Source organism: Hypanus sabinus, chromosome 29, assembly GCF_030144855.1.
Source record: "Hypanus sabinus isolate sHypSab1 chromosome 29, sHypSab1.hap1, whole genome shotgun sequence".
NCBI lineage: Eukaryota > Metazoa > Chordata > Chondrichthyes > Myliobatiformes > Dasyatidae > Hypanus > Hypanus sabinus.
In genome coordinates, this window is record NC_082734.1 from 1,032,037 (window position 1) to 1,057,878 (window position 25,842).

The 25,842-nt window shown below is 49.1% G+C and overlaps 1 protein-coding gene across 2 annotated transcripts; it reads right to left on the bottom strand.

Moving 5' to 3' along the window:
* Positions 1–10,567: 10,567 nt before the first annotated feature.
* On the bottom strand, positions 10,568–25,494 carry gdpd3b (glycerophosphodiester phosphodiesterase domain containing 3b). 2 transcript variants are annotated; one of them, XM_059953327.1, is made up of 10 exons: positions 25,221–25,494; positions 24,921–24,963; positions 23,435–23,570; positions 22,952–22,997; positions 22,372–22,490; positions 20,114–20,203; positions 14,126–14,259; positions 13,834–13,893; positions 12,924–12,975; positions 10,568–12,362 (listed from the first exon to the last, which is right to left on the bottom strand). In XM_059953327.1, the coding sequence occupies exons 1-10, from the start codon at positions 25,354–25,356 to the stop codon at positions 12,213–12,215; spliced, it is 966 nt and encodes a 321-aa protein (XP_059809310.1). In that variant the 5' UTR covers positions 25,357–25,494; the 3' UTR covers positions 10,568–12,212. The 2 variants fall into 2 exon arrangements, with proteins under 2 accessions (XP_059809310.1, XP_059809311.1); XM_059953328.1 differs by lacking the exon at positions 13,834–13,893.
* Positions 25,495–25,842: the final 348 nt, after the last annotated feature.

Below are 25,842 nucleotides of genomic sequence, written 5' to 3' on the forward strand. Positions count from 1 at the left end.
AGATGCTTTCCTCTTGAGGATGTCCTCAATGGTGAGGAGGCTTATAGAGTCATAGAATACTCAGAACAGAAACAGTCCCTTCCGCCCATCTAGTCAGTGCTGAACTATAAATTGGCTCAGCCCCACCAAACTGCACCTGGACCATAACCTTCCACACACCTCCCATCCATATACCTATCCAAATTTCTCTTAAACATTGTATTTGAGCTCTCATCCACCACTTCCACACTCTCACCTCCATCTGAGTGAAAACTTCCCGCTCATGTTACCCTTAAACATTTCATATTTCACCCGTAATCCATGACCTCAGTTCTAGTTCTCACCCAACCTCAGTGGAAGAAGTCTCCTTGCATTTACCCTATCTACACCTCTCATAATTTTGTATACCTCTATCAAATCTCCCCTCATTCTCCTGTGCTCCAGGGAATATAGTCCTAAACCTAAACTTTCTCTTTAACTCAGGTACTCAATTCCCGGCAACATATTTCTAAGTTTTCTCTGTACTCTTTCAACCTTGGTTACATCTTTCCTGTAGGCTGGTGACCAGAACAGCACACAATACTCCAAATGAGGCCTCACTAATGTCTTGTACAATTTCAACATAACATCCTAACTCCTGTACTCAACACGTTGATCAATGAAGGTCAATGTGCCAAAAGCTCTCTTTAAGACCTTGTCTACCTATGCAGCCACTTTCAAGGAATTATGGATCTATTTTCCCAGATCCCTCTCTTCTACCATATTCCTACTGTTCAATGTTTCAGTCCTGCTCTGGTTTACGACCATAAGAGATAGGAACAGAATTAGGCCATTCAGCCCATTGAGCCTGTTCTACCATTTCATCATATCACTACCTGGTTCAGAAATTGCACCATCTCGGATCGCAAGACCCTGCAGTGGATAGTGAGGTCAGCTGAGAAGATCATTGGGTCTCTCTTCCCGCCATCACGGACATTTACACTACACGCTGCATCTGCAAAGGAAATAGCGTTATGCACCCCTCATACAATCTCTTCTCCCTCCTGCCATCTGGGAAAAGACTCCGAAGCATTCGGGCTCTCACGTCCAGACTATGTAACAGTTTCTTCCCCCAAGCTATCAGACTCCTCAATACCCAAAGCCTGGACTGACACTTTGCCCTATTGTCCTGTTTATTATTTATTATAATGCCTGCACTGTTTTTGTGCACTTTATGCAGTCCTGTGTAGGTCTGTAGTCTACATAGTTCAGTCTAGTTTTTGTACTGTGTCATGTAACACCATGGTCCTGAAAAACGTTGTCTCATTTTTACTATATACTGTACCAGCAGTTATGGTCGAAATGACAATAAAAGTGACTTGACTTGATAGCTGATCCATTTCCTTCTCAACCCATTCTCCTGCTTTCTCCCCATAACTTTTGATGCCCTGGATAATCAAGAACCTATCAATCTCAACTTTAAATAGACTCGATGACTTGGCCTGCACAGCCATCTGGGGCAATGGATCCCATAGTTTCACCAACCTCTCACTAAAGAAATTCTTCCTCATCTCTGAATGGATGTCCCTCTATACTGAGACTCTGCTCTCTGGTCCTTCTGTACACATCCACTCCATCGAGGCCTTTCAATATTTGACAGGTTTCAATGAGATCCCCCTCCATTCTTCTAAACTCCAGTGAGTACAGACCCACAGCCATCAAACACTCTTCGTATGTTAACCCCTTCTTTTCCAGAATAGTTCTCACGAACCTCCTTTGGACCCTTTCCAATACCAGAACAAATTTTCTTAGATAAGGGGACCAAAACTGCTCACTATATTCCAAGTGCAGTATGACGAATGCTTTATAAAGAACCAGCATTACATCCTTACTCTTATACTCTAGTCCTCTCAAAATTAATGCTAACATTGCATTTACCCTCCTTTCCACTGACTCAGTCTGCAAGTTAACCTTTAGGGAATCCTGTACAAAGACTCACAAGTCCCTTTTCACCTCAGATTTTTGAAATTTCTCCCCATTTAGAAAATGGTCTACGCCTTTATTCCTTCTATCAAAGTGCATGACCATACACTTCTTGACATTATATTCCATCTGCCACTTCTTTGCCCGTTCTCCTAATCTGTCTAAATCCTCCAGCAGACTCCTTGCTCCCTGAACGCTACCTGCCTCTCGGTCTATCTTTGTATTATCTGCAAATTGACCACAAAGCCATCAATTCTGTCATCCAAATAACTGACATATAACATGAAAAGAAACAGTCCCAGTACTGACCCCTGTGGAACAGCACTAGTCACCGGCAGTCAACCAGAAAAGGCCCTTTATTCCCACTCTTTGCTTCCTGCCAATCAGCCAATCCTCTATCCATGCCAGTATCTTTCCAGTAATACTTTGTTAAGCAGCTTCAAGTGTGGCACCTTATCAACGACTTTCTGAAAATCCAAGTAAACATCATCCACTGACTCTGCTTTGTCTACCCTGCCTGTTATTTCCTCCAAGGATTCCAAGAGATTTGTCAGGCAAGATTTCCCCTTAAGGAAACCGTGATGACTTTGGCATATTTAACCATGTGCCTCCTAGTTACTGAAAACACTGAATTCAGGCTAACTGGCCTATAATTTGCTTTCTTCACCCTCCCTCCCTTCTTGAAGAACAGAGTGACATTTTCAATTCCCAGTCCTCTGGAACCATTCCAGAATCTAGTGATTCTTGAAAGATCATTACTAATGCCCCCACTTCAGCTACTTCTTTCAGAACGCTGGGGTGTAGACCATCCGGTCCAAGTGACTGATCCATATTCAGACCTTTCAGCTTCCCAAGCACCTTCTCCTTAGTAATATCAACTGCACTCACATCTGCCCCCTGACATTCTCAAATTTCTGGCATTCTGCTGGTGTCTTCTACAGTGAAGACTGATGCAAAATACTTATTCAGTTCATTTGCCATTTCCTTGTCCCCCATTACTACCTCTCCAGTGTCATTTTTCAGTAGTCCAATATCTACTTTTGCCTGTCTTTTACTCTTTATATATCTGAAAAGATTTTTGGTATCTTCTTTGATGTTGTTGGCTAGCTTACCTTTGTATTCCATCTTTTCCCTTCTAATGGCTTTAGTTCTTTAGTTACCTTCTGATGGTTTCTAAAAGCTTCCCAATCCTCTAACTTCCCACAAATTTTTACTCTATTATATGCCCTCTTTTTGGTTTTTATACTGGCATTGACTTCCCTTGTCAGCCACGGTCATGTCATCCTCCCTTTAGAATACTTCTTCCTCTTTGGATGTATATATCCTTTGCCTTCTACAAATTCCCCCTCTTGAGGATCCAGCAACAACCCTATTTTCCCAATCTAACTGCATTTTAAAATCCCCCATGACTACCATAACATTTTTACATGGTTTTTCTATTCCTGTTGTAATTTGTATACTACATCTTTGCTACTGTTCGGGGATTTTTATACAACTCCCATCAGGGTCTTTTTTACCCTCGCTGTTACTCAATTCTACCCACAATGATTCTACATATTCCAATCCTATGTCACCTTTCTAAGGATTTGGCATTATTTTTTTACCAAAAGAGACATCCCACCCCTTCTACCTATCCGTCTGATACAAGGAGTATCCTTGGATGTAAAGCTGCAACAATGATCTTCTTCCAGCCATGATGCAGTGATACCCACGATATCATACCTGCCAATGTCTAACTGAGCTACAAGATCATCTACCTCATTCCATTGTGGTGAACTACATATATCTGTCTGGACATCCCCCCCCCCCGCCCCCCGCTGACTGCTCCTGTGGCTCCTCCCACAGACCCCGGTATAAAGGCGATTGGAGACACAGCCCCGGCCTCAGTCTCCAGGATGTAGTGTGGTGGTCAATTGCTGCTTGTTCTTTCTTCCAGCCAATAAAAGCCGATATCTCGCCTCACGTCTCCAACAGTTATTGATGGTGCATCAATTTTATTGGCTGGAAGTTTTAAAACATGGAAAGCATTTTACGTCCAGAAAAATTAGACATTGATCCTCAAGACTCAGAAGCAGCTCTTGCCTTTGAACTCTGGCTTGCATGCTTCCAATCATACTTGGAACAGATTCCAGTGACTGAGCCTGCCACTTTATGAGTGACGAGCTGCGCCAGTACCTGCTGGCTAGGGGCATTGCTACTAGTAGGACCACGAGCTATAATCCCCGGGGAAATGGACAGGTGGAGAGGGAGAATGCCACAGTGTGGAAGGCCACACTTTTAGCCCTTAAGTCAAAAGGGTTGCCGGTCTCTCGATGGCAGGAGGTCCTCCCCGAGGCACTCCACTCTATCTGCTCCCTGTTATGTACGTCCATCAATGCCACCCCTCACGAGCGCCTATTCTCTTTTCCCAGGCAGTCTGCCACTGGGACCACCCTACTGGCTTGGCTGACATCCCCCAGGGCCAGTGCTGCTCTGGAAACATGTGAGGAGCAATTAATACTCCCCGCTGGTCGAGAGGGTTCACCTTCTACATGCCAACCCCCAGTATGCCTACGTGGTCTTATCTGATGGGCGGGAGGACACGGTCTCCGTCCGCGACCTGGTGCCCACAGGAGCAGCAGACCACTACCCCGAACACTCCACGGTAACTATGAACCCTGTACCCAAGGTGACACCGCGCACACCGAGCCCTACACAGACTCCTCACGACACTCCTATACTGGGCGTCTCGCACGTGCATATACCAGGCACACACATGAGGGATCACTGACGCCTAGTGGGCTGACACCTCCAGTTAGGCTGGAACCAGCACAACCACCATCTCTGGTGCAATCACCACCAGCTCCTGTGCAATCACAGTCAGTGCTATGTAGATCGCAGCGACAGATTCGACCACCTGATAGACTTAACCTGTAAATATACTTGTAAGAAACTTCGCCCCATGGGGACTCTCTTTTAAAACAAAGGGTGGGGGGTGAATGTGGAGAACTACATATACCTGTCTGGACACACCTGCTGACTGCTCCTGTGGCTCCTCCCACAGACCCCGGTATAAAGGCGATTGGAGACACAGCCCTGGCCTCAGTCTCCAGGATGCTGTGTGGTGGTCACTTGCTGCTTGTTCTTTCTTCCAGCCAATAAAAGCCTATATCTCGCCTCACATCTCCAACAGTTATTGATGGTGCATCATCCATATACTGTGTGCATTCAAGTATTACACCTTCAGTCCTGTATTTATCCCCTTTTCCATTTTGTCCCCTTGTTACAGTGCAACTGACTGAACAGTTGCCTGATCATCTGCCTGTCCTTCCTCACCGTCTCATTACACACTGCATCAACTTGTATATCAGTTGCCTGTCCTCAGCCCGGTCAGTCCAGCTCTCATCCCACCCCTCCCCCAAACAGCTCCAGGAAACCTGGTGTAGTTCCTGTGGACATAGTCATCAGGGATACTGTTAGGTACCCTCTAATCCCACATTTTATGTAGAATGCTTCTTACTGCTTGAAATGAAATCCTGTCTACACTCGTTATACCTTTGGCTCTAACTTCTTAAGTTCTACAATCTCCTATTCCAAATGACTCAGCAACCTTAGCCTGCGCCTGTTTCCCTGATGCTTGTTGAGCAGAAGTCTGACCACTGTTAACACTGGCCCATTCCAACAATGGCCGCTTCGCTTATGCATTGGTTCTTTTTATGGGTCCTTGCTAAATTACTAGCAAGTAATCTCCCACTCAGCAGACAAGCTCCAACAGGCCTGGTCACTTCTTAAACCTTTGTCCTACCAAAGTGCAAAATCTTGCACTTGTTTGCATTAAATTCCATTGCCATTTTCAGCCCATTTTTCCAATGATAACCTTCCTCAGTGTCCACTACACCCCCAGTCTTGGTGTCATCTGCAAATTTGATCCAGTTCACCACATCATCATACAGATCGTCGACCCAGGCCACACTCGTTTCTACAATCCTCCCAGGTATGCTGCCATCCGGTAGAAGGTACAGGAGCCTCAAGACTCACACCACCAGGTTCAAGAACAGTTATTATCCCTCAACCGTCAGGCTCTTGAACAAAATGGGAGAGCTACACTAATTTAAGGATTCTGTTACATTGTTATTTTATGCTTGTTATTTATTGCTATTATTTATATCTGCATTTGCACAGTTTGCTTACGGTTCCTGTTTACAGTTATATTCTACAATTGCTGATAATGCCTGCAAGAAAAACAATCTCAAGGTTGTAAGTGATGACATGTATGTACTCTGATAATAAATTTTACTTTGATATAATTGACAAACAACAATGGACCCAGCATCGATCCGTGCGGCACTCCACTAGTCACAGGCCTCCAGTCATCTACCAGCACTCTCTGACATCTCCCACAAAGCCAATGTCTAATCCAATTTACTATCCCATCCTGAATGCTGAGTGACTGAAACTTCTAGACCAAACTCCCATGCAGGACTTTGTCAAATGGCTTGCTAAAGTCCCTGTGGACAACATCTACTGGACAGCAGTTCATCTACTGTAAGCAAGGAGTTCATGGACCCCAGGTTGGAAACCCCTGGTCTGTAAGATTGGTTGTGCCCATGATGGAGCTGGCTGAGACTACAACTCTCTGTAGCTTCTTGCGATCCTGTGCATTGGAGCTCTCCACCGTACATCTGTAGAAGAGAGAAGAAATAGTCTCTTCTCCCCTCTCCCATCAATGGTCCTACAATGAACTATGACCCATCCTTTTGAATTTGGGCCAAATGGCCTGTTCCACTCTCCCTGACAAACAGAAAAAATCATGCAGAATTCTCCTCAAAATAAGGGAATTAGAGCAATAAATGGGGGTGGGAGCAGTCAGTCATTTGGGATGTAGGAACCAGGGAGCCCTTGGGAATCTTTCCTCTGCCCCCAAGTTCCTTCCAGAGATTCATAATCAAATTCAGCAAGACCAGGAAACTGATTGTGGACTTCGGGAAGGGGAAGTCGAGGGAACACACACCAGTCCTCATTGAGGGGTCAGCAGTGGAAAGGGTGAGCAGTTTCCAGTTCCTGAGTTCCAAAATCTGAGAGGATTTGTCGTGAGCCCAACACATCGATGCAGTCGTGGAGAAGGCTCGACAGCAATTACACTTCATTAGGAGTTTGAGGAGATCTGGTACATCACCATTTGCAAATTTCTGCAGATGTACGGTGGAGAGCATTCAGACAGGCTGCATCACTGTCTGGTCTGGAGGCTCCATTGCACAGGATCACAAGAGGGTTGTAGACTCAATCAACTTCCTCACGGGCACAACACTCCCTACCATCGAGGACATCCTCAAGAGGCGTGCCTCGGGAAACTAAGGACCTTCACTATACGGAACGTGCCCTCTTCTCATTACCACCATCTGGAGGAGGTACAGTGGCCTGCAGACCCACTCTGGAAAAGCCCCTTCACCACACCATCAGACTTCTGAAAGGCCCGTGATGTCTCACTATTCTTTATTTGTACTATCTCACACAATTCCTCATTCTAATATTGTAATTATTTTTATGTCTTGCATTCTACTGCTACCACGAGCACAACAAATTTCACAACATGTATCAGAGATAAAGTACGTCACTGATTCTATCTTTAGCAAATTTCTCTTTGTACTGGAATTGGCTTATTATTGTCACTTGTACAGAGATACAGCGAAAAACTTGTCTCATACAATGTTCATACAGATCAGATCATTACACAGTGCACTGAGGCAGAACAAGACAAAACAACAACAGAATAAAGTTTCACAGTTATAGAGAGTGCTGTGCAGGTCAATGATAATGTGCAAGATCATAACAAGGTAGATGTGAGTTCCGGAGACCATATTATCGTAAAAGAGGTCCATCCAGTGGGGTAGCAACTGTCCCTGCGTCTGGTGAGACAGGCTTTCAGGCTTTTCTATCCTCTGCCCGGTGAAAGAGGGAAGAATGAATTCCGGGCTGAGTGAGGTAATTGATTACATTGGTGTGGGGGCTTCGGAAAAGGGGCAGAAGAGGTTCAACAGGAAGCCCCCAGGTTTGCATCAAATCCAGACCCATACCCCTCTAAAGCAGGCATCCTCAACTTGAGATCCACTGACCCCTTGTTCAACATAAGGACATATAAAAGCTTGGCAACTCCTGGTCTAAACCTTTCTTCGTGTATCTGTCCAATTGTCTTTTAAATGTTGTTAACATACCTGACTCATTCGCTTCCTCTAGCAGCTCGTTCCATGTACAGACCACCCTCTGGATGAAAAACTTGTCTTTTGGATCCCTATTAAATCTCCTTCCTCTCACCTGTTCCCTCTGGTTCTTGATTCCCCAACCCTGGGAGGAAAGACCGTTCACATTCACCCTATCTGTGCCCCTCGTGGTTTTATACGCCTCTGGAAGGTCACTCCTTAGTCTTTTACACTCCAAAAAATAAAAAGGTCCCAACCTGTCCACGCTCTCCATTCCTCAGTCCCCCGAGTCCCATGCTGTGGGCGACACAGTAGCGTAGTGTTTAGGTGACAGTTTGCAGCTCAGAGTTCAGAGTTCAATTCTGGGTTTTCCTCCGGTGCTTCGCTTTCCTCCCACAGTCCAAAGGTGAACTGGGTAGGTTAATTTATCATTGTAAAATTGCCCCGTGTTAAGGGTTAATGTGGGGTTTCTGGGGTGGTGTGGTTTGAAGGACCAACTTCACCCTGTATCACTAGATAAACAAACAGAGATCCTCTGTTTTCTTTCTGATCTCTGCGTTCTTTCCAGCTCGATGACAACTTTCGTAGAGCAGGGTGACCAGAACTGAAATACTCCAAATGTGGTCTTGCCAGCATCTTGTACAACTGCAACATAACGACCCAACTCCTGTACTCAGTGCCCTGACTACTTGTAATGCCACTCTCAGGGAACCACATACCTGTACCCTTCAATCCCTCTGTTCTACAACACTCCCCCAGGGTCCTACTATCCCCCGACATCTTTTTACCATCCATCTTTCTTTCTGAGAAAGGGTCTCGACCTGAAATGTCAAATGTGATGAATTTCCACTTTCCCAGTTTGTGGGATGAATTCTTCCAATTCCAAGCATTTTTTTCCTGGCTTCCTGCAATCCTCACATGTTGGTGGGGCAAATGTCCCCTTTCTCAGAATAAGATGATAGTGTTTATATTGGGATTGCAAGACCCTGTTGGACATTGGCACCGTAGAGTACAAGGTCTTTTCATTGGCGAGACTGACGGCGGGAGTTGCCTTGGTTGTAGCAAGGACTAGGTCTCAGTCATGGGGTGGCCCGTTGCAGCTGCCCAGGGGCCTCTGCTGGGCATGCTGGCCCGTCCTATTGGCACCACTCCCAGGCGTTCACACAGTAGAACAAGCTGGACCAGGAATCTGCAGTCATAGAGATTTTTCTATGTTTCTGTACCACTCTGGGATTTGGCCTCTATTTTCCTTTCTTTGCAACCACGTTTCCTAAAATTGTAACCATCTGCATCATGTGCTGTGGGCAACGTGCTTTGCACCTTGTCCCCAGAGGAAGGCTTTCCTTTGGCTTTCACTTTCATGTATGGTTGAATGACAGTTCAAGGGAACTTTGTTCCCAATTCTGGAATTTCTAATCTACCAGTTTTCCATTTTGAGAGGGGTCAGATTCCCACCTTCTCTGGTGAATTTTCTCTCTTGGCTAGAATACCCCCTCCAACGTTCCCTGCATATTGTCCCTGATTCTGGGGAGAAATTCTCCTTTCTCTCGATATTTTCCCTGATTTGGGGCAGAAACTCAGTTTTCCTACAGACTCCCGGCAGCCTCTCTGCCGGCCTCACAAAATGGCGGCCGGGCCCCTGCGCGTATCGAGATGGCGGGCTCCAGCTGCCGCCACCTTGGTGAGGGGCAAGCATCGTTTACGCCGAACTCCCCAACGCCGGCTCACAATCTCTCTCCCCCCCCCCCCCCCCACGCCTCCAGCACATCTGCAAATTGCAAAATACAACTATTCCCAGGTGCCCGTTAAAGGGAAACTGCTTCCTCCGCTACCGTCGCCTGCATCCACTATGTTAGCTCGGGGCAGATCTCCGGAGCCCATTTTGTCCATGCGGACTTGAATGCACAGCTGCCACCATATTTGTTGTGGGCAGCTGTCAAAAGTCAACTTCATCTGCGGACAGAATGCAAGCGCTGTGAAGGCGTTGTCCGATACCATGTTCCTTGCGGTCAAGAAATTGGTGCCAACTTAACTTGTGGGGCCAGACAAGAGCTGGCGGCGCCATATTTGTTGTTGGCAGTTCACGTGGTATTGCGGTGCCATATTTCTCGCGGGAAGCTCTATCCGGGGGAATGGTGAAATCATGTTGATGCCACCATCTTTGTTGCGGGCGGAAATGAGCTGGAATAACTACATTTCTTTCCCTCTTTCGGTGTTGCCCGGGACAACAACAGGCTTTTCTTATGCTGACATATATTCCTAACCGAACCGGCCCCATTTACTCGCCTTTGGCCCATATTCGCAGGAAGCCTGAAGGCAGAATATTGATTTAATGGCAAGATTGTTAGTGTAGAGCAGGGTGGCCAACATTTTACATTCCATGAGTCAATTTTTTCGCATGAGTTCAGATGTGCCGTAAATTCTTGTGAAAATAAGATAATATAGACATATTTAGCATTTTTACATGATATATTGATTTAATATAAAAACAAGATAAACATTACATAATGAGACTTATAACAAATCTTCTTTTGATTTCTTCCTTTTTCTTAATCACATATTCTTTCCGTAACTCAGACCCAAGCACTAGCTTCAGTTTTCCTATTTCAGTCTGATGTTGTGTTTTATTGTGTCTATTAAGATCTATTATGTGTGAAAGTGTTTTCACAAACAATGCACAACGGTTTTCCTGACGGACCCGCTATAAATAAGAATTCATTTTCCCACTGTTCATTGAATTCATGCTTACTATCACTTTCTGCTTTTTGTTTGCACTATGATGGGTAACTGAATGTAAAAAAAAGGCTTAATTTTAGAAAAAGTACAAAACTGCAAACGTTCACAAAGGATGAACAAAGCACAACTCCATAGCGCATGAGTGTCAATTGTAAACTGACTGGCAAAAAGTATCAAACGTGTATTGAACAATTATGCAATGACTGAAGAACAAAAGTCTTTCTTTCCTAGTTTGATTCCTTGAACATTTTTAAATTGAAAACAGATTACTGTGAAAGAAGATAACATTCACCAAAAGATGTGCATGAAATAATATCACTAAAAATAATTGCTAAATTTTAGATTTATTCTCAGTAAAACCCATTTCTAGCTCTAAGCTATTTTTTCTACAAATCAGTTTTTGGTTAATACTTTTCTGCATGAGTAGGCTGATTTTTGTATTATTATCACTGGTGTGCAATGCGCCACTTTTGGTGCATGCCCCATAGATTGGCCATCCCTGGTGTGAAGGAACAGAGGAATTTTGGGGTCCACATCCATATTGAAAGACAGAACAGCCACTACCCTTTGCCCAGGCTAGAAAAGGTTAACACAAGGGGCATACTGTGTAAAGTGATTGGAGGAAAGTATAGGGGGATATAGGTTGTTGTTTTTACACAGTGTGGAATGTACTCACAGGGGTAATGATAGGGGCAGATACATTAGGGACAACTGAAAGGCTCTTAGATAGGCAGATGGATGATAGAAAAATGGAGGGATGCATCAGATTGATTTTATAGTGGTTAAAGGATAGGCAGCACATTGTGGGGTGAAGGGCCTGTTCTGTGAAATCTTCCAAAGCAAGGTCTGTGCTTGAGTGATGGACTATCATCAAACCCCTCCCCGTCTCGCCTCCGTGACTCCAATTCTTTGGGGAAATAAATGATTGTACACAACAGAAGGATAGGCCGCTGAACTTTACTGAGCACGTAGGTGATGCACCATCAATAACTCTTGGATACGGGAGGCAAAAGATAGGCTTTTATTAGCTGCAAACGTGACCACAACATCTTGGAGACTGAGGGAGGAGCAGTGTCTCCAATCGCCTTTATACAGGGGGAGCCACAGGAGTAGTCAGCAGAGGGGCGTGTCCAGACAGGTATATGTAGTTCACCACAGTAGGACAAGGGGAAGTGGCGGCAGAAACGGAGGGAGTGGGGAGGAGGAGTGAAAAGGGTGGAAAGGGGCAAAGGCAGGGGAAAGGGTAAGTGGTGGGGGAGGAGGGAGGTGGGAGAGGGGAGTGAGGTTGGGAACAGAGGTGAGGAAAGTTGGGAACAGAGGGAATATTATCCACACACAACTAGGTGAGGGGAATAGAGCTCATCCAGAGCTTTCCTGATGAGGACTGAGATCAGGGTTCTGGTCCAGAAATCTCCGGAGTTTGCTGGGAAAATCTGTCATCACTCCAGTGGCTCCAATAAGGAATGCCCTTCGGTAGTCCGCTTCCTCATTGAGTGTCCAGAAGTAAACCTGATCCGGGGTGAGAGCGAGGGAAGGAGAGGAAATCACACGTGTATTAGTCTAGTCCTCTGGGTTTGTGTCCCTTACTCTTGTACACCAAGGTCTCTCTGTCCCTCAGCACTCCCCTCCATTCATGGTGCGTATCCTACCCTTGTACACCGAGGTTCCTCTGTCCCTTGACAGTCCCCACCATTGATAGTGTGTGCCCTACACGTGTACAGTTAGGTTCTTCTGTCCCTCGACACTCCCCACCATTCAATGTGTGTGTCCTACCCCTGTGCTCTGTGTCTCTCACTTGAAACTCTCCACCATTCATAGTGTGTGTCATACCCTGTTACTTCGAGGTGTCTCTGTCCCTCGAGTCTCCCAACCAGTCTTGGTGCATTTCCTACCCTGTACATGGATACATGGAGGACCCCCTGTCCCTCGACACTACCCACCACTGACAGTGTGTATTTGCCTACCCCAGGGGCTCTCGATGCCCACACTATGTACAGAGTAGGGATGTTTTCTGCCTACCACAGTGTGTGAACATCTCCCATGTGCTCTCGTCCCCCTGTGTCCCATTACCTGAATCCCTCTATCCACCAGGTGTTTAATGAAGGTCCTTCGGGTCAGTAACCTGGAGAGAGGGAGAGGGGCGTGGAGCGGGTGAGAAGGAAAGCAGAGTGTGAGATGTAGTACAGTGTGGTGGGGAGGATGGAGTGAATGTTCACAAGGGAGAGGGGGTGAGGGAGGGTGTGAGACAGAGGGGCAAGGGGAAGTGGGGGGGAACAGGTTGAGAGTTACTTTGTCACTAGTTGTAGTTCAAACCATGCTTTCAACCACACCTCTCTCCCCCCACCTTTCATCTGTTTCCCCTCCCTCTCCTCTCCCTCCCCCACCTTCCCTCCAGATTCTCCTCCAGCCTCCGGCTTGTTTTTCCTCTCCCTCCTGTCCTGGGATGCTCCACTCTGCCTGATGTTACCCAAGTACCCCTGCCTCCTTGTCTCCTCCACCCTCACAACTCATTGAGGATCTCTCCCCTCCCCTCCCCTCTATTGCTATAGGGGCAGGGTGGGTGCATCATTCCTGAGCTCAGCCCCACTTGTTGGGGAAATGTGATTCCCCTCCCCACTAACCTGTAACCCTCGTGAGACCCCCTCATACTCTACTCTCACTCCCCTGCAATTCTAACCCCTCCCTCCCCTACAGCCCAATCTCTCTGTCCCCCCTCCACTCCATCCTCTCTCAGACACACCCCCTTCAATCTCCCCACACCCTCCCTCCTCCATACTCTTCCTACATTCCCCTCGACTTCTTCCCTCCCACCTCCCTCGACTCACTCCTCTCTCATTCTCTGCTTCCATTCTCAATCTCTTTCTCCCCCTCCCCTTCTTTCCCTCTCACACCCACTCTGCCCTCTCACCTACACCCTCCCTCTTTGCCCTCTTTCCTCTTTCCCTCCCATCCCACACTCCCTCCACCCCCACCCACTCACCAGTCGAGAATCTGAGGGAGCAGAGGGAAGCTTAAGGGCCCAGTCCTGGGGATGTAGTACCTGAGGGAGGAAGGAGAACAAGTGAGGTAAGGGGCCTCGAGGGGGAGAAGGGATGAGGGAGCAAGAGGTTGGGGAGGAGTTGGAGGGGAGGGAGAGGGAGATAGAGCAGGGTGGGGAGAGGAGGGGAGGGTAATGTGAGGGAGATGAGAGGGTGAGGAGGAGGAGGAGAGAAAAAGGAAATCAGGGGTTTGAGGAAAGTGAGGAGTAGGACAGAAGGGGAGGGGGATGTTACCTGCCAACGATGGATGGCATGGGACACTCGAGGCAGGCCTCACCGAGGGGCAGGAATGGGAGGATCCCGGAAATGTAGGCCAGCAGGAGATAGATCATCCGGTGCATGGTGAACGCCCGCGGCATTGACCTGTTCTGGGGGACAGAGGGTCAGTACCCTCCCAACAGCCCTCTGTACTCAACAAGCCTCCCTCCATCCATAAGACCCCCTCTGTTCTCCTTCCCTCTTTCCCTCCATCCTCAACACCACCTCCCTGCTCAACACCCCTCCCTCCTTTGTTCCCTAACCCCTCCCAAATACCTCCTTCCTCAACAGATCCCTACTCCCTCCTCACCACTCTTCAGCACAGCAGCCCTGTTCCCACTTTGACGACATTTTTTGTTTTCACTGTGTTTTTCCATGTAGAAGTTTAAGATAACTGATGTTTTCTGTGAATATTATGTCTCTGATTCTCTGTGCCTGTGATGTTGTTGTAAGTCAGTTTTTTACTGTGCTCACGGTAAACTCGGCGTCGGACTTTTAACTCCGGGGTCGGACATCAAACTCTGGGATTGGACATTAAACTCCGGGGTCAGACATTAAACTCCGGGGTCAGACATTAAACTCCAGGGTCGGACATTAAACTCCGGGGTCAGACATTAAACTCTGGGATTGGACATTAAACTCCGGGGTCGGACATCAAACTCTGGGATTGGACATTAAACTCCGGGGTCGGACATCAAACTCTGGGATTGGACATTAAACTCCGGGGTCGGACATCAAACTCTGGGATTGGACATTAAACTCCGGGGTCAGACATTAAACTCCAGGGTCGGACATTAAACTCCGGGGTCAGACATTAAACTCCAGGGTCGGACATTAAACTCCGGGGTCAGACATTAAACTCCAGGGTCGGACATTAAACTCCGGGGTCAGACATTAAACTCCAGGGTCGGACATTAAACTCCGGGGTCAGACATTAAACTCCGGGGTCGGACATTAAACTCCGGGGTCGAACATCAAACTCCGGGGTCAGACATCAAACTCCGGGGTCAGACATTAAACTCCAGGGTCGGACATTAAACTCCGGGGTCAGACATTAAACTCCAGGGTCGGACATTAAACTCCAGGGTCGGACATTAAACTCCGGGGTCAGACTTTAAACTCCAGGGTCGGACATTAAACTCCGGGGTCAGACATTAAACTCCAGGGTCGGACATTAAACTCCGGGGTCAGACATTAAACTCCAGGGTCGGACATTAAACTCCGGGGTCAGACATTAAACTCCAGGGTCGGACATTAAACTCCGGGGTCAGACATTAAACTCCAGGGTCGGACATTAAACTCCGGGGTCGGACATTAAACTCCGGGGTCAGACATTAAACTCCAGGGTCGGACTTTTAACTCCGGGGTCGGACATCAAACTCTGGGATTGGACATTAAACTCCGGGGTCAGACATTAAACTCCAGGGTCGGACATTAAACTCCGGGGTCAGACATTAAACTCCAGGGTCGGACATTAAACTCCGGGGTCAGACATTAAACTCCAGGGTCGGACATTAAACTCCGGGGTCAGACATTAAACTCCAGGGTCGGACATTAAACTCCGGGGTCAGACATTAAACTCCAGGGTCGGACATTAAACCTGGAGTCGGACATCAAACCCGGGGTCGGACATTAAACCTGGGGTCGGACATTAAACCCGGGGTCAGACATCAAACTCCAGGGTCGGACATTAAACCCGGGGTCAGACATCAAACTCCAGGGTCGGACATCAAACCCGGGGTCGGACATCAAACCCGGGGTCAGACATCAAACCCGGGGTCAGACATCAAACTCCAGGGTCGGACATTAAACCCGGGGTCAGACATCAAACTCCAGGTCGGACATCAAACTCCAGGTCGGACATCAAACCCGGGGTCGGAATTAAACCCGGGGTCAGACATCAAACTCCAGGGTCGGACATTAAACTCCGGGGTCGGACATTAAACTCCGGGGTCAGACATTAAACTCCGGGGTCAGACATTAAACTCCGGGGTCGAACATCAAACTCCGGGGTCGAACATCAAACTCCGGGGTCAGACATCAAACTCCGGGGTCAGACATTAAACTCCAGGGTCGGACATTAAACTCCGGGGTCAGACATTAAACTCCAGGGTCGGACATTAAACTCCGGGGTCAGACATTAAACTCCAGGGTCGGACATTAAACTCCGGGGTCAGACATTAAACTCCAGGGTCGGACATTAAACTCTGGGGTCAGACATTAAACTCCAGGGTCGGACATTAAACCTGGAGTCGGACATCAAACCCGGGGTCGGACATTAAACCTGGGGTCGAACATTAAACCCGGCGTCAGACATCAAACTCCAGGGTCGGACATTAAACCCGGGGTCAGACATCAAACTCCAGGGTCGGACATCAAACCCGGGGTCAGACATCAAACTCCAGGTCGGACATCAAACCCGGGGTCGGACATCAAACCCGGGGTCGGAATTAAACCCGGGGTCAGACATCAAACTTCGGGGTTGGACATCAAACCTGGGGTCGGACATCAAACTCCAGTGTCGGACATCAAACCCGGGGTCGGACATCAAACCCGGGGTCAGGCATCAAACTCCAGGGTCGGACATTAAACCCGGGGTCAGACATCAAACTCCAGGGTCGGACATCAAACCCGGGGTCAGACATCAAACCCGGGGTCGGAATTAAACCCGGGGTCAGACATCAAACTCCGGGGTTGGACATCAAACCCGGGGTCGGACATCAAACCCGGGGTCGAACATCAAACCCAGGGTCGAACATCAAACCCGGGGTCAAACATCAAACCCGGGGTCGAACATCAAACCCGGGGTCAAACATCAAACCTGGGGTCAGACATCAAACTCCGGGGTCAGACATCAAACTCCAGGGTCGGACATTAAACCTGGGGTCGGACATTAAACCTGGGGTCGGACATTAAACCTGGGGTCAGACATCAAACTCCGGGGTCAGACATCAAACCCGGGGTCAGACATCAAACCCGGGGTCAGACATCAAACCCGGGGTCGGACATTAAACCTGGGGTTGGACATCAAACTCCAGGGTCGGACATCAAACCCGGGGTCAGACATCAAACCCGGGGTCGGACATCAAACCCGGGGTCAGACATCAAACCCGGGGTCAGACATCAAACTCCAGGGTCGGACATTAAACCCGGGGTCAGACATCAAACTCCAGGTCGGACATCAAACCCGGGGTCGGACATCAAACCCGGGGTCGGAATTAAACCCGGGGTCAGACATCAAACTCCGGGGTCAGACATCAAACTCCAGGGTCGGACATTAAACTCCGGGGTCAGACATTAAACTCCGGGGTCAGACATTAAACTCCGGGGTCAGACATTAAACTCCGGGGTCGAACATCAAACTCCGGGGTCAGACATCAAACTCCGGGGTCAGACATTAAACTCCAGGGTCGGACATTAAACTCCGGGGTCAGACATTAAACCCCAGGGTCGGACATCAAACTCCGGGGTCGGACATCAAACTCCCGGGTCGGACATCAAACTCCAGGGTCGGACATCAGGGTCAGACATCAAACTCCAGGGTCGGACATTAAACCCGGGGTCGGACATTAAACTCCAGGGTCGGACATCAAACCCCAGGGTCGGACATTAAACCCGGGGTCAGACATCAAACCCGGGGTCGGACATCAAACCCGGGGTCAGACATCAAACCCGGGGTCGGACATTAAACCTGGGGTTGGACATCAAACTCCAGGGTCGGACATCAAACCCGGGGTCAGACATCAAACCCGGGGTCGGACATCAAACCCGGGGTCAGACATCAAACCCGGGGTCAGACATCAAACTCCAGGGTCGGACATTAAACCCGGGGTCAGACATCAAACTCCAGGTCGGACATCAAACCCGGGGTCGGACATCAAACCCGGGGTCGGAATTAAACCCGGGGTCAGACATCAAACTCCGGGGTCAGACATCAAACTCCAGGGTCGGACATTAAACTCCGGGGTCAGACATTAAACTCCGGGGTCAGACATTAAACTCCGGGGTCAGACATTAAACTCCGGGGTCGAACATCAAACTCCGGGGTCAGACATCAAACTCCGGGGTCAGACATTAAACTCCAGGGTCGGACATTAAACTCCGGGGTCAGACATTAAACTCCAGGGTCGGACATTAAACTCCGGGGTCAGACATTAAACTCCAGGGTCGGACATTAAACTCCGGGGTCAGACATTAAACTCCAGGGTCGGACATTAAACTCTGGGGTCAGACATTAAACTCCAGGGTCGGACATTAAACCTGGAGTCGGACATCAAGCCCGGGGTCGGTCATTAAACCTGGGGTCGGACATTAAACCCGGCGTCAGACATCAAACTCCAGGGTCGGACATTAAACCCGGGGTCAGACATCAAACTCCAGGGTCGGACATCAAACCCGGGGTCAGACATCAAACTCCAGGTCGGACATCAAACCCGGGGTCGGACATCAAACCCGGGGTCGGAATTAAACCCGGGGTCAGACATCAAACTCCGGGGTTGGACATCAAACCTGGGGTCGGACATCAAACTCCAGTGTCGGACATCAAACCCGGGGTCGGACATCAAACCCGGGGTCAGGCATCAAACTCCAGGGTCGGACATTAAACCCGGGGTCAGACATCAAACTCCAGGGTCGGACATCAAACCCGGGGTCAGACATCAAACCCGGGGTCGGATTTAAACCCGGGGTCAGACATCAAACTCCGGGGTTGGACATCAAACCTGGGGTCGGACATCAAACTCCAGTGTCGGACATCAAACCCGGGGTCGGACATCAAACCCGGGGTCGAACATCAAACCCGGGGTCGAACATCAAACCCGGGGTCAAACATCAAACCCGGGGTCGAACATCAAACCCGGGGTCAAACATCAAACCTGGGGTCAGACATCAAACTCCGGGGTCAGACATCAAACTCCAGGGTCGGACATTAAACCTGGGGTCGGACATTAAACCTGGGGTCGGACATTAAACCTGGGGTCAGACATCAAACTCCGGGGTCAGACATCAAACCCGGGGTCAGACATCAAACCCGGGGTCAGACATCAAACCCGGGGTCGGACATCAAACCTGGGGTTGGACATCAAACTCCAGGGTCGGACATCAAACCCGGGGTCGGACATCAAACCCGGGGTCGAACATCAAACCCGGGGTCGGACATTAAACCCGGGGTCGGACATCAAACCCCAGGGTCGGACATCAAACTCCGGGGTCGGACATTAAACCCGGGGTCGGACATCAAACCCCAGGGTCGGACATCAAACTCCGGGGTCGGACATCAAACTCCAGGGTCGGACATCAAACTCCAGGGTCGGACATCAGGGTCAGACATCAAACTCCAGGGTCGGACATTAAACCCGGGGTCGGACATTAAACTCCAGGGTCGGACATCAAACCCCAGGGTCGGACATTAAACCCGGGGTCGGACATCAAACTCCAGGGTCGGACATCAAACTCCAGGGTCGGACATCAGGGTCAGACATCAAACTCCAGGGTCGGACATTAAACCCGGGGTCGGACATTAAACCCGGGGTCGGACATCAAACCCGGGGTCGGACATTAAACCTGGGGTCAGACATCAAACCTGGGGTCGGACATCAAACTCCGGGGTCGGACATTAAACCCGGGGTCGGACATTAAACCTGGGGTCGGACATCAAACTCCAGGGTCGGACATTAAACCTGGGGTCAGACATTAAGCCTGAATTTGACCTTTTTGTTGTCTCTGTTCCCCACCTGCCACTGGACAGAAGATACAAGAATCTCCTCTGATCTCTTATGGTCTTACAGAACAGTTAGGCTCAATGACACCCTCTACATGCTATTGCCAGAGTGTTGGATGGATTTCAAAAGATGAACTCTTCACCTCACAATCTACCTGGTCTAGAAACTTATCATCTACCTGCATTGCACTTTCTCTCAGAAAGTTAAACGACACCTGACAGTGAAGCTCACGCAGTTGCCTCACCTCCCTGTGACACTGCCGCATGATCTCGTCTTTCTCAGTGGCCCACACTGTGATCTGTTCCCGCTTGTACCTCTTCACCAGGTCCGACACCTGAGGCCGAAAGAGAGCACAAGACCAAGGCATTCTCAGAGAAACAAAACTAGACTGGCAGGTGAGGGTGGGATCCAAAGCTAAGGCTTTATAAGACATCGGTCAGACCACACGGAGTATTGTGAGCGGCTTTGGGCCTCTTATCCAAGAAGGGATGTGCTGGTACGAGAGATGGGACAGAGGAGGTTCATGCAAATGTCTCAGGAATGAAAGGGTTAACATATGAGGAGTGTTTGATGACTCTGGGCTTGTACTTACTGGAGTTTAAAAGAATGAAGGGGGATCTCATTGAAACCTTTCGAATATTGAAAGGCTTTGATAGAGTGGATGTGAAGAGGGTGTTTCCTACAGTGAGAGAGTCGAGAACCAGAGAGCACACATAGAGGAAGTAGAGAGGGCGTTTCCTACAGTGGGCGAGTCTAGGACCAGAGGGCAAAATTTCAGACTAGAAGAATGGGAGAATGTCAATTTAGAAATGAGATGAGGAGGATTTTCTTTAGCCAGGGGGCAGTGAATCTGTTAAATTCATTGCCACAGACAGCTGAGTAGGCCAAGTCACTGGGTACATTTCAAGTGGAGGAAGATAAGTCCTTGGGAGAGGAGAGGGGGCCGAGAGAGGGGGTGGCGAGAGACCTGGGGCAAGAGAGGGAGGTGAAAGAGTGGTGAGGGTGGTGAGAGAGAGGAGGGTAGGGAGTGAGAGGGGAGATGGAAGAGGGAGGCTGACAGTGGAAAACTGTCAAACAATTGAGGCTCCCTCAGGCTGTAGATTGTGTAGTATAGCTTAGTGACTGGTTGATTACAGTGAGGGAGTGGGGGTTTCAGACAGAGTGCAGCAGGCAGCTCACCAGGGTGATGCCTGGATTCGAGGGCCTGGAGGCGGACAAACTTGGGTAGCAGATGCTGAGGGGGATCTGATAGAGGTTTATAAGATTGAGAGCCACAGATAGAGTAGATGGGCAGTGTCATTTTCCCATGGTTGAAATGTCTAAAACCAGAGAGCATGGATTTAAGGTGAGAGGGAGTGGAGGTTCAAAGGAGATGTGAGAGGCAAGTTTTTTTTACCCAGAGATGGGGTGGTGGTAGAGGCAGAAACATTAGGGATTTTAGAGGTAAGCACGTGAACGTGAGGAGGATGGTCATTGTGTTTGGAAAAGAGGCAAGCTTAGTTAGCCCAACATGAGAAAATCTGCAGATGCTGGAAATCACACGCAACGTGCTCGAGGAACTCAGCAGGTCAGGCAGTACCTATGGAAAAGAGAAAACCATCGACTTTTTGGGCCAAGACCGGAAAGGAAGGGGAGGTCAGAGTCAAAGGTGGGGGGGGGGGGGAGGAGGACGTACAAAATGGTAGGTGAGGGGTGAAACGGAGATGGGGGAGGGCTGAGATGTTGATTGGTGAAGGAGACACCAGAAGGCCATGGAAGAAAGAGAAGGACGAAGTGAGGAGTAGTTAAGGAGATAAGGTGAGAGAGGAGAACAATGGGGGGGAGGGTGAGCCATAAGCAGAAGTTCAAGAAATCAATGTTCATGCCATCAGGTTGGAAGCTCCTCAGATGAGTATGGCCTCATCAGTACAGTAGAGGAGACAACCAAGACATATCAGAATGGGAAATTAGACCACATTTCAAATATTATGTTTAGTTCTGGTTGCCTCATTATAGGAAGATTTAGAGTGGGTGCAGAGGAGATTTGCCAGGATGCTGCCTGGATTAGAGAGCGTGTCTGATGTGGAAGGGTTGAGCAAGCGAGGGCTTTTCTCTTTGGAATGAAGGAGGATGAGAGGTGACTTGATAAGAGGCAGAGATTGAGTGGACAGTCAGAGACTTTTTTCCCAGGGTAGAAGTGGCTAATAGAAGGGAGCATCATTTCAGGACAATTAGAGGAAAGTATGGGGCGGATGTCTCAGTTAGGTAGTGATGGGTGTGTGGAATACCTTGCCAGGGTGGTGGTAGAGGCATTTCAGAAACCTTTAGAAAGGCTGATGGATGAGGGGAAAGTAGAGGGCTATGTGGGTTGAAACTTCAGTCTAACATTGTGCTGCATTTTGCTCTAACTACATGCAGAGGGAAACAGGAGAAACGTAGGCAAATGGGACTGGCTCAGCGCAGACTGGTTGGATCAAAGTGCTTTCTGACCCTGGAGAAAGGTGAGGGGTCAGGCCAGCTCACCTTGCGGATCAGCATTAGGTCATTCTCTTTGATCTCGACATTGATTGGGAGTGTTGGAAAGTTCTGGAAAACCTCCTCCAACCGTGGGATCCGTCGATCTGTCCCTGTGCTGAAGTGTCCTGAGGTGGAGAGAGCACAGGTGACTTGACGTAAGCATTCCTGACCCCAGTGAACCCTGATTCTCACAACCCCTGACCCACAACCTGAACCAATCTGGATGCACCATTACATCTGACCTTTTGACCTTGACGACCCCAGGAGCCCTTACGTCTGTGACCCTTTACATCCCCAGAACCACCTTGACCCTGACTTACTGTGATCCCTGAGCCCCTGGAACTCCTCCGGACCTTTGACTCCCATGCATCTTGATGATCGTGACCCCACGACCCTTGACTGTCTTGACAACCCTGGACCAGATCTCTGTTACTCTCGACCTCCTCTTGCCACATCCCTCCCTAACCCCAACGACCCTTTGAGTTCAAATCTGACGCATAATGCCCCTCTGACCCCTGGCTCCGCCACTCCCCAGCACTGTGAACCTTGACCCCCACAGACGTTTCCCCCGACCCCACAGACTCACCTGAGTAAAAAGTAACTTCCAACTGCTCCTTGTAGGGGGGCAGATCCTGGGGGACGAGAGGAGTAGTGAGGGTCAACACTGCAAGGACCTTCCCCTCCCTGAGGGTCCATCATGGAGGGTCTCCCTCCCTCACTCCTCAGAAGGCAGGAGATCATGGCTGAGAGGAAAATTGGATCTGCCATGATGAAATGGCAGAGCAGACTTGATGGGCCAAATGGCCTACTGTGCTCCTGTACCTGATGGACTTATCACCAAGAGTTCTACTCCTCCTTGATAGTCACTCACCATCACCGACGGTCTCCTACCTCACTGAGGGTCTCTCCGCCACCTGAGGGTTTCCCCTTATACCCTAGGGTCTCCCCCTACCCCATCCCTCTGCCTCCCTCCACCCCACAAGGTCTCCCTCCCAACTGAGGGTTTCCCCTTACCCTGAGTGCCTCCCCTCCACCCCACAAGGTTTCCCTCCCTCGCCGAGAGACTGACCTTGTAGTCGACATCCCGGATTCTGACCTCGAGGCCGGCCTGCCTCTCAAGGGCCGTGTCGTGGGACACAACAACCTCCCCATCCCGAGTAAGGCAGCAGTCCAACTCCAGCATGTCTGTTCCACATTCGGCAGCACTGGGAGTGGGGTGTGGAGAGAGCCAGTCTGAGAGGATTGTGGAATCATACTGTGCTTCCACCTTGGAGGCACATGATAAAGTAGGCCAAAGTCAGCATAGTTTCCTCAAGGGAAAATCTTGCCTGACAAATCTGTGGGAATTCTTTGAAAAAATAATAAACAAGATAGACAAAGTTGACAAAAATAGACATCAGTTGATGTTGTGTAAGTGGATTTTCAGAAGACCTTTGACAAGGTGCCACACATGAGGTTGCATTATAGAATTGATGGCTTTGTTGAAAAATATGCAGATGATTTAAAGATAGGTGGAGGGACATGTAGTTTTGAGGAAGTAGAGAGACTACAGAAGGACAGATTAGGAGAATGGGCAAAGAAGTGGCAGATGGAATACAGTGTCAGGAAGCGTATGGTCATGCATTTTGGTAGAAGGAATAAATGCATAGACTATTTTCTTTAATTGGGAGAGAATTCAAAAATCAGAGGTGCAAAGCAATTTGGGAGTGCTTGCGCAGGATTCCCTAAAGGTTAATTTGCAGGTTGAGTCTGTGGTGAGGAAGGCAGATGCAATGTTTAGCATTCATTTTGAGAGGACTAGAATATAAAATCAAGGATGTAACGCTGAGGCTTTATAAGGCACTAGTTAGAGTCCAGAGACCTGGGGAGGTTCTTGGGAATCCAGGAAAGTGAATGAAGACAAGGCAGTGGATGTTTCTACATGGACCGTAGCAAGGCCTTTGACAAGGTCCTACAAAGTTTAATGATTAGTCATGGCCTCAAAAATTACAGAGAGGAGAGAGGATGCGGTTGAGAGGGATAATTAATCAGCCATAATGGAAAGGTAGAGCAGACTCGATGGGCTTAATGGCCTAATTCTGCTCCTGTGTCATGGTCTTACCTCAGGGAGACAGGGGAGAGCCAATCAGGGCAGTTCCTGGGACACTCATAATGGGTCATGGGGTTGCACTGTGCATCTGCCGTCCATGGGGATAAAGCTTGGTGCGGGTAGTCAATTAGCTCAGGGAGTCCGCTGACTCTGTACAGACTGTCCAGGACTACGTGGGCATAAGGACGGTAGTCTGTGTGATTGTATCTTGTACAGGCTGCCTGTGGGACTCTCACAGAGCAGCAGCCAATGAGAACACGTGGCTGAGTGCTCACGGCCCGAGGAGGTGCGGACGCAGGCAGAGCCAATTGGACAGCGGTGTGGGATCGTAGTGTGCTTCAGAGAGGGCAGAGTGGGATATGGAAGGAGAGGGAGACGATGATGGAGGAGGGGCACTTGCTGTTGTGGCTTTCACTGTGGAGGGAGGGTGGCGACAATGATGATAGCAGGGTGGGGAGACACTCACTGTTGGAAGGCTTCCATCGTGTTCTCGATCCGCTCTCCGGCTCCTGTCGGTGGAATGGGGTAAATCAGACAGATCTCACACACACACACACATCCTTCCTTCTCCAACATGGGAGCGAGTCCATGGAGAGGCAGATCCAACCGGGGAGCACGAGTCCTCCTCTCCTCCCTTCCCTCTATTCTATCCCTCCTTCCCCTACACTCTTACTACCCTCTCCCCTCCAAATCCCCTTCCCTGCCTCCTTTTCCATCCTCTACCCCCACCCTCTTTTCTTTTTCCTGCCTGTCGTCCCTCACTCACCTCCACGGTGGGAGATGTGCCGGGCTTGAAACACCAGTCTCTTCCTCCTGTGGAGCACCCATGGGTGACGGAGAAACCAAGCGGAGGCCAGTATGTATCCAGCCAGAGTGGTGAGAGCCGTCAGCAGTGGAAACATCGTACCGCACCTCCTCCTCGGGTTCCCTCTCGCTTCGCCAGCACCAGCCTCTGCTCCTACTTGTCCGACCGGTTCTGTCCTGGTCTCATTCAACCCTGTCCAGGCACATTCCAGCCCAGTGCTGGCTCAGGATGTTGGAGGATGTGGGGTGTGTCCGGGTGGGTCAGTGTGGACTCTGTACCTGTTGTCAGCGAATGAAAGCGCAGACTGTCTGCGCAGAGCCAAACACTGACCTCCCACAGCCCAGTTCTCCCTCTGCTCTCTGTGTAGTGACTTGACCCTCGGGACAGAGGGAGAGGGGTTAAAGACAGAGGGAGGGATGGAGAGAGAGGGGAGTGAGAAGGGATAGAGAGAGAGGAATAGAAAGACAGAAAGCAGAGTTAAAGAGAGACAGAGGGAATAGAGGGAGAGAGAGATTGAGAGAAGAGAGAGTAAGGGATAGAGAGGGGGGCTAAAGAAATAGACAGGTAGAGAGAGAGGAAGGAG